This window comes from Malus domestica, chromosome 05 (assembly GCF_042453785.1).
Source record: "Malus domestica chromosome 05, GDT2T_hap1".
NCBI classification, from domain to species: domain Eukaryota; kingdom Viridiplantae; phylum Streptophyta; class Magnoliopsida; order Rosales; family Rosaceae; genus Malus; species Malus domestica.
The window spans coordinates 33,525,128-33,537,441 of NC_091665.1; the positions used below are offsets into that span (position 1 = coordinate 33,525,128).

The 12,314-nt window shown below is 36.7% G+C and overlaps 1 protein-coding gene and 1 long non-coding RNA gene across 3 annotated transcripts; both read right to left on the reverse strand.

The window, feature by feature from the left end:
- Positions 1-61: 61 nt before the first annotated feature.
- On the reverse strand, positions 62-7,381 carry LOC108174887 (uncharacterized). Of its 2 annotated transcripts, XR_011580634.1 has the most exons (9): positions 7,221-7,381; positions 6,898-7,131; positions 6,571-6,642; positions 6,134-6,217; positions 5,721-5,840; positions 5,477-5,626; positions 4,478-4,637; positions 1,762-1,835; positions 62-182 (listed from the first exon to the last, which is right to left on the reverse strand). It is a non-coding gene; the product is annotated as an uncharacterized lncRNA (long non-coding RNA). The 2 variants fall into 2 exon arrangements; XR_003773520.2 differs by lacking the exons at positions 62-182; positions 1,762-1,835; positions 4,478-4,637; ... (1 more) ...; positions 5,721-5,840; positions 6,134-6,217 and having other exon boundaries at positions 6,456-6,642; positions 7,221-7,376.
- A 355-nt stretch (positions 7,382-7,736) lies between these two features.
- LOC103430805 (ankyrin repeat-containing protein At5g02620-like) lies at positions 7,737-10,340 on the reverse strand. The gene is made up of 3 exons (XM_008368944.4): positions 9,574-10,340; positions 8,831-9,351; positions 7,737-8,682 (listed from the first exon to the last, which is right to left on the reverse strand). Exons 1-3 carry the CDS (start codon positions 10,205-10,207, stop codon positions 8,380-8,382), a joined length of 1,458 nt encoding a protein of 485 aa, XP_008367166.2. The 5' UTR covers positions 10,208-10,340; the 3' UTR covers positions 7,737-8,379.
- Between the last annotated feature and the right edge of the window lie 1,974 nt (positions 10,341-12,314).

Genomic DNA, 12,314 nt, shown 5'->3' on the forward strand with positions numbered 1-12,314 from the left:
GCTTTCACCAATAGTTATAAAAACAAAGATTCTAAAGATATGAATGCAATAGAATGACTATTACCTCCAAGTAAGCAGTTGCACGGTTGCAATCATAAGTTGCACACATCATGTTCAATCTGATAGCTTCAGTATAACACTCGACAACATTATTTCAGGCTTTTCCTTAAATGTAGTATTTCCTTGGGAAAAGATGAGTAAACATAGAAATTGAAACAGTACCCATTAGTACATTGGTATCACAGTTCTTTTGCTGATAGAAAATGAAATTAAACAGATATAAGCATAATATTTGACAAACAAAGCAAAGGGAAAGTAATTTTCTGATATTTCATTTAATTACGGGGATGTAAATTTCTCTTATTTTCCCTCTCTTTCTCAACAACCAAACAGCAATCGAAAATTACCAAAAACTGAAAAGATTGAAGCACCTGGGCAAGTTGGAATGCCTGGGTTGCCATCACCACTTGGTGTAAAAAAATTAGGGTGGGCATCTTCAAGAGCACCTAAACCTTTCATCCACAAACGTATGTATAAAAATCAACAAAATAATCTTGTGATTACATTAATCCGTAGAAAAAAATATGCTAAAATTCAAAGTTGGGGTGTAAAAACCTAATTTTCAGCAATCCAGAGTCACAGATCCGAGGCATTCAAGCACACAACAGAGAAGAGAGTATATTTTGAGGCACAAACCGAGTCTCCACTCCTATCAATCAAACCCTCAACCTTACAATGTCTTATAACTATGTGATTGATTCAAGCATTTCTTTTCTTTTCTTTTCTTTTCAGATACAACCAAATTATGAAAACAAATCATTGTGATGCAAATTAGATCAGTTTTAGTTGCCTTAAAGCATTCGAGTATATATTCTCTTTGGATCCGGTAAAAAGTGCGCATAAACAACTTTCACCACTTTGATCATATAGATTATTATAGAAATGTAACAGAACAATCAACCTTTTCTTTTTCTTCACTAAAGAACATATTCTCCTTAAAATAAACATATACAGATCTAATCCAATCTATGAACATTATAAATTAGTTTAAATCAACTTTGCCTAATTTACTATTTAGCTACAAAAAATAATAAAACAGAAAATTCATCCGCTGTGAATGCGGTATCTTTCACAGTTCTTAAAATCTCACAGGAAAAGGCTCTGTTTGCATAGTTCGTATATGAACGTACAGATCTGTGGAATGAATTCCCTTTATTTCCAAAACACACACCTAATTTTATCTTAGGGCAACACAACAACTACCCATTGATGCTGCTTCCATTTGTATGTCTGTCAAAGAGGAAGGTTTCTACTGAGAAACTTGTTTGAGAGGAAGGAGACTGATCAGGTTTTATTCATTGTTAACATCACTAATTACTGTGTGAAGCTTAATTACCTTACTACTCCTTATATGAGTCCATATATATATATATTAGAGTGATGTTCACAGATAACTCACCAGGCATGATACAGACCTAGAGGTTATTGATGCACTGTTCAGTTTAGAGATTCGAACAAAATACATCTCAAACATAAACAGACTTTATATAAGCTGATCAAATTAGTAGTCTTTAATTGAAATCAAGCAAGATGGTATCTTCTCGAATATTCAATCACATATTCAATCCAAACAACATGGCTAATATTCAAGAACATGTGCAATCTTTAAGCACATTTACAAAACAGATTTAGAACATTTTAAAATCCTCTTAGCAGCAGAACATAAACATAAAAATCCCACAGAAAGATAAAGCAGCATACCAGTTCTCTATCTTCTATGCTGTTTTCATGTGGATCTTCCTAACTCGTCCCAAAAAACCGTGCACCTAGTTCACCTGCAAGCATCATCCCACAACCAAAAATTAGACAAAACCAACAAATACATAAGGAACCAAGAAATGGGAAAAAAAAATCAACCAACAGAAGAATGAGAAGCAAACACCAGAAATTTTTGAAGAAGCACAGAAATAAGGACAGTGAAACCCAAAAATCGAATGATGGTTCTAACAAAGCAAAAGGAAAACAAAACAACAAATCATTATTGTCAAACAGTGCATAACCTATTGAATCAGAAGGAAAAACCGAAAGGCCATAACCTGCCATACACCCATCTCTGACTCTCTTCTCACCGACCCTGCGCACTAACCCATTAATTAATCCCAACAAATGCACACAGCCATGCTTTCTCCTCTCTCTGTCTATCTCTATCTCCCTATCCATCTCTCTCTAGAAAATGACAAATCTCCCAAAACCAGACCTAACATACTAAAAAAATCAGAAAATCCAAGGCAACATTAAAGAATACAATTAGAAAAAAGAAACTTATCTTTGGATTTGAGACATGCAGCGCAAGATCCTGCACACCCCACTCTTAGTAGGGTTTATTGATGACCCCTACCCCGTCTCACTGAAATCCCGACAACCCATATGGTCTTCTCTGACCATACTGACCCTCCCATCTGCATCAACAGTGCCGAGACCCCTACCCTTCCCCCTCGCTCTCCTTCCATCGCCATCTCTCTCTCTCTCTCTGCCTCTATCTCCCTCTCTCTCCCGCCCCCCTTCTCTCTCTCTCGCAAACCCTCCCCGAAACCCTAATTGAACGGCATCAAATGATAGCTGCCCGTTGACCCTCTATCTCACCCAAAACAGAGAGGACAAAATTGCCCTTCTTAATAGACCATCCCCACCATCGGATTGTAATCTTAGATGGGAAAAAATGTAGTTAAATAATTTGGGCCTCACTGAGAGCCGGGCTTCCCAGCCAAAACCAACACATTTGGGCCTGTTTCCTTAAGAAACAGAAGAAACATGTAGTTCACACACATAATATGTGTCTTGCAGTGAAGGTAGCCATTTCAACAGGTAATTAAAAACAGAAAGTGTTGAGGACTAACAGAGGGACACATGAGTGAATGAGGTCAATAAGATAAGCAGCTTGGCTTTTATATACATTCAACTAACATCTTTTATTGTCGTAGTCTCCAATATATACGTAAGGTATGTAAGCTGAACACGGAAAGAGAGGAAATGACACAAACGATGTTTTGAGGGGAATGCCAGAACTGAACCATGAGGGGAAACTTACACAGAAAATGACCAGATTTGCTGCAATAGAAATTAAATTAATTTATGGTAAAGTCCAAGTTGTTCATTATACACAGGTAAGGAATTATTATTTTTTTTAGAAGAAACAATTTTATTAAAGAATATAGTAATACACAGAAGTGAATAAGAAGTCCAACTATATTAGAAAGGAAAATCCCAATAGGATTTGGCTACAGCAGCCATTTCTAGACCTAGCTCACTTAACTGCTGCTAACAAATCCCACAATATTTGAGATAGAGAGCAATTATTAAACTCTTTAGTGACCGAAGCCCAAAAAGCTGCCCAATATTTTACTCTCCCCAAAAGTACTTCTGCCCCCACTCCGGTATAGTCTTCAAAAATCCTTTTGTTGCGTTCCAGCCATATATTCCAAAAAATTGCCGATACCAGGCAACCCCACAAAGCTTTGGATTTTTTCCCTTTTCCAAGTGCCTTAAAATTTGTACCTAGTAGCTCGAAACACCCTTTAGGAATGACCCAACTTACTTTAACCTCCTGAAACAGTTTCCACCACAATTGGATCGAGTAGGAGCAATGAAGAAAGATGTGATTTACACTCTCTTCCTTAGCTTTGCACAAACTACAACAATGTGGGGATAAACACATAAGAGGGTTTCTCCTTTGAATTTTGTCGCGAGTGTTGAGATTCCCTTTGGCCACAAGCCATACAAGTATTTTGACCTTTGGAGGAGCTTTTGATTTCCAAATCTAAGAGTAGGGTGGATAATAGTGCACAATCCCATTGTTGCTCAGTAATGAACGATAAGATTTGCATGTGAACAAACCTAAAGCTTCCAGATTCCACCTTCTGTTATCCATTTTTGATGGAGACAAGCGAACCTCTTCCACTTTTTGTAATAATGTGGCCGCCTCTTCTATCTCCATCTCATTCAGATTTCTCCTAAAGTCAAAGTTCCAACTCAAGGAATTTGACGAAACTTCTACGAAGCTCGAGATGTTATGACTGTGCTTCCTCGATAGTAGGAATAATCTGGGGAATTGCTCCTTCAGTGGTCCCCCTGCTAACCACCCATCCTCCCAAAACCTCACCCTCTCTCCGTTGCCCACCTCAAACTTGCAACATCTAAGAATGATTTGTAGTTTTACATATTCCTAAAGCGAAGTGTTACCGTGTCACTCCAAAAAGTTCATCATAAACTCCTCGATGTGCAGTTTTGTTCTTATATTTTTATACAAAAACTTAGAAATCTTGGACAACCAAAATGCAAATTGAAAAAAGACCCAGATCATGAAAACATAACAAATTACCTATATCAAAGAATGGAAAAGCATCAAGAAAACACATGAAATCAGATAAAAAACATAATATTGGACAAAACATGAAGAGGGTGAGAAAAGGGAACTGACATGTATGAAGATATTCGCCTATGGTAGTGGCCTCGCTTGTCGCAGAGATTGGAACATATCCATGTGTCTGAGTTGTGTGCAAAGAAATGTTGTTGGTAGACTGAATGTACGTAAACTTGTAATCACATTTCGAGAACCATTGACACATTTGAACTATCGTCTGCACAAAACGGAAACACATAGAATACAGATGATGAGGTCTCAAGAAGCCGTAACAATATGCAAAATCCACAAAGCGCCAACATTGAAATTATTTTGCTACCAAATTTGTTAGATAACCAGCTCTGGAATGCCATTAGTACGTTATTGCTAAAAAATTAATATATAACTACTCAATCAAACCAACTAATCAATAATAACACACCAACAAATTAAAAATGCAAGCTTTATTAATTTCTCACATGAGATTGTATCAATACATGAAATTAATAATTTACCCAATTAAACCAAGCAAGAAGAACCAACCAATGATCTAGGAAGTGAAGGGAGGATGCTCATATCTACTGTGAAGCAAAGAAAGGAATTAACATTGTGACCACGTTAACAAACTGGGCATTAGCAAATACTTCAATCGAAACATAAAATAACCACCAAACATTAGAATTCCAAAAACCTAAAAGACAAAGCAAACAATTACAGTTAAATTAATATTTAGCAAAATCAAATTAACAAACACTGTATACAAATTCCTTTTCCTATTCTCTCTATTTCCTCTCGGATTCTCTCTTATCTTGCGGCACATATGCTCATCTCAAACGTTAACTCAACCTATTCATTTATAGTAACTACTAATATCAAAGAAGAGCTACCAATTTTCTTAAGTATACAACTGTCCTTTAGTAGTTAAAATTTGCTATAAAACCTGAGTAAGTACTCCAATGAACGTTTTATATTCAACAAAAATGATATAGACAGAGCCACGGTTTCACCATTGGTTTTTTTTTTTTCAATAATCATGAAAGTTGAGGTGCATAGCGGTGAGCACAAATAGGGTGATACCTTTAGAAATTCCCTCTGTTCTGCATATTTCCTGAGAATAGTTTCCCCAATAGCATTGGTTTCTTCAAGCATGTGAGCAGAGTTACGAACTGAGTCCCCTGCTTGCGCCTCCTTGTCGAAGATTCTCATAACATGAGCACCATCTCCATTCTACATCACAATAATATAGGCATATATAAAACAAAAGGCATACATGATACTGAAGCAGTAAACAGAAAGTTCAAAGCGATTTCTGGTTTAATACGGCTCTTCCAAGCAACTCTGCCCTCTCTCTCACTTCGTCACCCTCTTCTGATTCCTCGCATCATACCTATCCAAACTCTCCTTCAAAGACTGAGCCTCTTCCGCTATGTGTTCCACTTTTCTGCATAACAAAAAGCAAATCAGGATCCAATTTAAATAATCCCAATCACAATTACAACCACCATATACAAAATTGACAAAATCCTACCTCAACTTTCAAGAATTAATGAACAAAAAACCCCATTCCAATTACAATTACAATTACAATTACAATGTCCAAAAATAACAAAAACCCAACTCAAAGATCATAGTAATTAACGAAATTTAAAGAAACCAAGTCGAATTCCAATTACAAAATGCAAAAATGACAAAAAACCACGTAAAGGTTAAAGGGATCAATGCAAGAAAACCAACCTTTTCCAGAGATCGTGTTGGGATTTGGCGCCAACAGATTGCCCTTTCTCTCTCTCGAGTTTGGGTACAGAGCTTATCCCTAATCTTCCTACCAGAAAAGAAGAACATGAAAAAATTAATCGGAGTTTTCAAAAAATACAATACCTAATTACCTGCTATTGGAAACAAATAATAAATATACAGGGAGTTTTATAGAAAATTACAAAATAGTTCAATTGCAAGCAATTTAATCGAAATTTGCAGAGGAAAAAAAAAACTCAAAATCTTAGTAAAATTAAGAACAAAATTTACTAAACACTTCTCATGATTTCATCCAAAACCATCCAACCAACTGTTCTTAAGTAATCATTTGAATGTCTCCATAATTTTTCTCAGCAACCAATCATAAGGTAATTTTGTGAAGAAAGACTGTAAATTTGACTGTAAATTTGGCTAACCTTCCACATGAGGCTCTCCATGGTTGAACTCTCCCACAACCAATTGCTTATCCAATACAATGAAAGTCTGCTCTGCAAAAACCATTTTCAAATCTTCAATCATTCACCAAACCACTAATACAATCACACAAAAAATCCTCAATCATTTGTCAAAACTAAATTGAACCCTTTTTATAATTTTCCTGATAGATCAAACCTTCAATATCAGATTCCACAATTACCACTTTTTTGTCAAACCCAGAAAACCCAATTCAGTTTTTGTTATGAAAAAGCAAAGGAATCTACCAAAACCCACACAAACACATGTAAGAGAGAGAAAGAGAGTACTGTTGGGGTCTTGGGTCCAGGTAAGCTGCATCTAGTATTCCTGGTCGAGGGTGAGGGGCTCGGAGCCGGTGGCTTGGAGGAGAGCTGGGTCTTTCATCCACTCATGGTATTTTGGAACGTGTTCGTTCATGTACGGCACCAGAATCACTCTCCCTCCCTCCAAGCTCACTCTCTCTTTCTCTCGCTCCATCGCTGGTTCCCTTGCTCTCTCTCTCTCACAGTCGCACGCACAAACTGACAGTCACAATTAAATTACTGAAATAAAAACCCAAATTCCAGAAATGAAGAAAGATGGAACCCCAATATGGAAATTGAAGCTTTACCTGTAGATCGGCAACAGCACATGGAATCCAACAGCAGGTATCTCAAGAGTGAAAGAGACAGAGCTGAAGATGGGTTACACAACGACATGCACCTCACCATTGATTCGAGTTCTGGTAAGGAGTGTGACGAAGAGAAGGCGAGGTGCGCGACACGGAGAAGCCAAGGAGGGCTTGAGAAGGAAACGGAAAAGACCTGCTTTACCATTGTTATTCCGTTCCCGCGATCATCAACGTGTGTGCAAATCAGCGGCAGAGAGAGCATGTGGCAAATTTGTAAATAAGTTGAAATTCACCCCAAAACACTGTTCATTTCTACCGTGCCAATTCCAATGCTTTATTTAGACTAAAGTAATAATGTGCTACGCACTAATTAATTTAGTACTTATAGGACACCTTTAAGCTAAATGCCGTCGTCTAACACCATACCAAACGTTATAAAGTGATGAATATATGTAATACACGATAATAATACACAAAGGTTGTTTGGTAATAGCCGTTGTCGGATACAAGTATGTATGATGGTGAAAAACCGTTGTGGATTAACTTTAAATTATGACACACTTAAGCACAACAATATTGTGAACGATCATTTTTTACATTCGTCTAGCTATTTTTTTTAGGATTATAATTCTTGATTCCACTAATTTTGGAATGGTAACGACGGTCAATGTAATAGAAAATTGGAAAGTAATATAGTTACATTCATTATTGTTGAAAAGTATAAATTATTTTTAAATTGAAACCAAACAACTCCCCAACATTTCCATAAATACCAATTACTTGTAACTTCCAGGAGCCATTAAATTACGTGGTTCCGGAAGTCGTGGATCCTTCTTTTCCGCATGATTATTTGAAATAGAGGCTTCGCAACCGAGATGCCAACTAGTGCGCCTACAATTCCACCAATAAGCTGGAGCGTATTAGAAACAACGGTTCCGTCGCCGTACAAAACATATTTGACCGTACTTTGCGCGGGCCGCTTGGGCTCCACTGCCATCAGGGCTGCAATAAATGCTATCACCATTCCAGCAATGGAAAAATTAATAAGAGACGCGGGAGTTGGTAGGACAGATATCGGATTGGATTCAATATATATCGCAGACACTGAGAGTGCGAAGGATAGCCCGTTAAAACCCGAAAATACTTTGTAAGCTGCTTTTTATCTTAAAACTGATGTTCCATCTTCTTTAAACCCTCCAGGCGGGTTGATAAGGGCTGTAAATGTAACGGTTGCAATGAAGGTCGCTACCATAAGTTTCGCATCATTTCTATTGAAGGTCGGACCCGAATAAGCCTGCAAGTTTTCTCTCGTATTTGTAGTATTGACTAGCGTCTCAGACGTACTGCTCTCCTCTTGGGATTCAAATTTCTTGAACTCCTGCTTGATTTCTTGTTGAAAATGTGGCACGGGAACGACAATGTCTCCATGGTATTTGAAAAAATTGCGACTTTCTATGATTTCCTAAAACATAAATAAAGTACTACACTTTTAATAAACATATACAGGACTTAAAAACAAAAAGGTAACGAATTTGGATTAAGATATGTTCTGCCTTTGATAGAGAGTTCAAAGTTGAAATCCAAGGGAAATAAATAAAAGATTTGCATACCTTTCTTCCCGTGTTCTTGGCGAGCAAAATGTCGCTAACTTGCAAAAATTCTTTATTGATAGCAGTTCTGTTCAACCTACTGTCTCTCCTTAAAATAGCAACAATTTTACTATTTTTGTGAATAGCAGCTAGATGCCAAGGAGTGTTTCCATCGTTATCTGCTTTGTTTATAAGTCTCGCAAGCTTAGGCGTCTTCAAAACGTACTTCACAACATCTATTTTTTCACCTAAAACTGCTGCATGTAGAGCTGTTTGGCCTTTCTGAGTGACACAATCGCAAATATCAGGACAACGTCGAATCAACTCGTCAATAATTTTGGTATGCCCTGCATATGCCGCGACGTGGAGAGCTGACATTCCAATTTTGTCTGGGATGTAACAAGCAGAGTTAGAATTTTGAATCAGTAGTTCAGCTGCTTTATGGTTCCCTTTCAGTGATGCGTAGTGTAATGGAGTCCACCCTATTTCATCAACTTCTTTGATTATCCCAGGATTTCTGGAAACCATAGATTGCACAATTCCTAAAATGTTGATATAGAAAAAATTAGAAATTTTTCTGTGGAATCAAGTATAAACATGAAATAAGGCATACCAACTAAAAAGTCTCCTAAGAAGGACCTTGCTTAGCGGTAGCTGGACTGAGATTCATATCTCAGTTTTATGGATCATGTTCCAGTTATATGTCGATGGGATTCCATGCATAAGAAGGGTCTAGGACTAAGTAGTGTCATGAAGTTAATTACCTTTGTTGGCAAAGGATTCTCGGGTGGCTGCTGCGTGCAAAGCTGTCACACCATTTGTTCCCTGAAAAGAAGGAGACAAAAGAGCGGGAATCTCGTTTAAAATATAATCGGCAATGCTGGTAGACCCGGCTCTAACAGCGAGGAACAAGGGTGATTCCTTGATGCTGTAACATGAACAGCACAATTCAGGATCAGCTCTCATCAAAAGCTTCACTACTCCAGCATGATTGTATCGAACAGCAACATGCAAAGCTGTATCCATTTCCAAATTAGTCATCCGGAGTAGCTTTTTGTAAGCCTCACCGTCAATTGGTACCTCTTCTGAATCAACTCCTTCAATAGGTAGCGATATTGTGTGGTCAATGAGGAACTTTACTACTTCATCACATCCTACTCTTGCAGCAACATGTAGAGGAGTTTCGCCATTCTTGTTGGTGGCCCAAAACCGGGGAGATTCGTGATGTATTTTCACTTCTTTGATGAAGTTTATTTGCTTGAATTCAGCTGCAATGTGAAGAATATTGTTCTCTTCAGGTGTTTTATGAAAGAGATCAGCTGTTAGACGACCGTCTCTAATTTTTTCCAAGAAGCTAACATCGCCAGTTGCAGCTGCTTCATAAAGAGAGGGATTCATGCCTTCCTCCTCTCTCTCTCTCTCTCTCTCAGATTTCCTATAAAGTACGAAGTTGAAATAAAAGCACAACGCAAATTGCAATGGAGGATTTGTGAACAATGTGTGATCACTTATAGGAGGCGACCAGCAATTCCTAAATCCAATTGGATGACAAGCAGGCATATATATAGATATACTAATAGTCAACAATAAGATATCATATAATGCTGATAAACTGATAATTTGCTGATTTTTAATTAAGATTCTAAAAGACGCTAGGTGCTAGTTGGGGGGTAGGATGGGGCGTAGCACCTAGACAGCTAGGTGGAATTAAATAAATCTATTACATTTCGTGTAAACAAATGTGTTTATGCTTAAAATATATATAATTTTATCATAAACAACAAAATAGAATGACATATACATTATGAAGTATGGGAACATAATGAAAACCTGGGGAACAAGTGTATAATGTGTGTTCATTTCATTTATGTATTCAACAAGTCTCTTACAATTTATTGAAGAAAAAAATGCAAAATGAAAGTTATATATTTTCTCTCTAAGTGAGTCGACACCTAGACGGGTGCCTAGGCGGTCTAAGCGTCCTTTCTTAATTTCATACACCTAGGCATTAATTGAGGCAATGACTAGCCGCGGCGCTAGGCGGGGATTTTTAGAATGTTTTTATACGAAGTTGTCCTTTATTTTAGGACGTTGTTATTAGTACTTCAAAAATCTCATTTTGCATTCCAAAATTTTTGTAATTTTTTTTTTTGAACAAACGATATTATCTCAATAAGAGGGTGGGCTTAGCCTCACAATGAGTTAGCAATAATGTTGTTCAAACTTGCTTTTAGTGAGAATCGAACCTAAGACCTCTCACTTACAAGTGAAGAGGAATACCACTAGACCACAATACTAAGTGGCTTTCAAAGGAAAAAAAAAACTTTCTATAATTAGAAGAAAAAAAAATACATTTGTGAGAAGATGATAATTTGGAGTGCTAATAACAGTTCTATTATTTTATTAATGTACGCTTATTGATCGACATGGTAACAAATCTAAATTTAGAAATACTTGATAATATTAATCAAAAAATATAAAATAAACCTTGTCTTTTGCAAAGAAAAATATGTTATTATCATTTTTTTTTAATCATAGCAAGTTGACATGTTATGATACTTATTCATTTTTATTAATTGAGTAATGTTACACTTATCATATTTTTCATATCACATTAATCTAAAGATGAAAGGAGTAGTATCAAGTAAGCCTAGTTGGGAGTTAGACCCCATACTTGGCGTACAAATTAATTTAAGGATCAAATCAACAGTATCAAGTAAGCTTAGCTGGGACCTGGCAATTTAGAAGCCATACTTTGTACAAATTAATCTAAGGATCAAATGAGCAGTATCAACTAAGCCTAGCTGGGACCTGGGAATTTACAAGCCAAACTTTGCCTACAAATTAATCTAAAGATCAAATGAGCAGTATCAAGTAAGCCTAGCAGGGAGTTAGAAGCCATACTTTGCGTACAAATTAATTTAAGGATCAAAGCAGCGGTATCAAGTAAGTCTACTAAAATGACAAAAAATACAATCAATAATATACAATGAACCAAAATTATTTGACAAAAAATGAGGGTATTTTTGTCATTTTATCCTTATTTAGTGAAGATTTTTTTCGAAATGACCAAAATGATTGATGGTAGACAAACTCAAGACCACTTTTATTAATTTCAAATCTAATGGATCAAAGTTAGATATGCTAACTTGAGGGACCATTTTGGGGGAAAAAAACTTTTTTATAATTGCTCAAGTGGCACTACCCTTCCAAAAACATCGAAACAAGGGATTCATTTCCTCCGATGATCTTGTTATATTATACCTATACTAAAATCCAAGCAAGAAAGCATTGTTCATTAACAGTGTACGGATTGTTCTGCCCTCCAATTCCTTTGTGTTTTGTTATTTTATTTCCTGTTTGTACAACAAAAAGATAAATTTATCCTTTCAGTCCTAGCGTCTATCATCAACTTTGGATTCTTTTCGTATTGCCTGCTTTGTACAGCGAAAGGACTGCTTGGTCCTAGCTCGGCAAGGCATTAGGCGGGGATTTTTAGAATGTT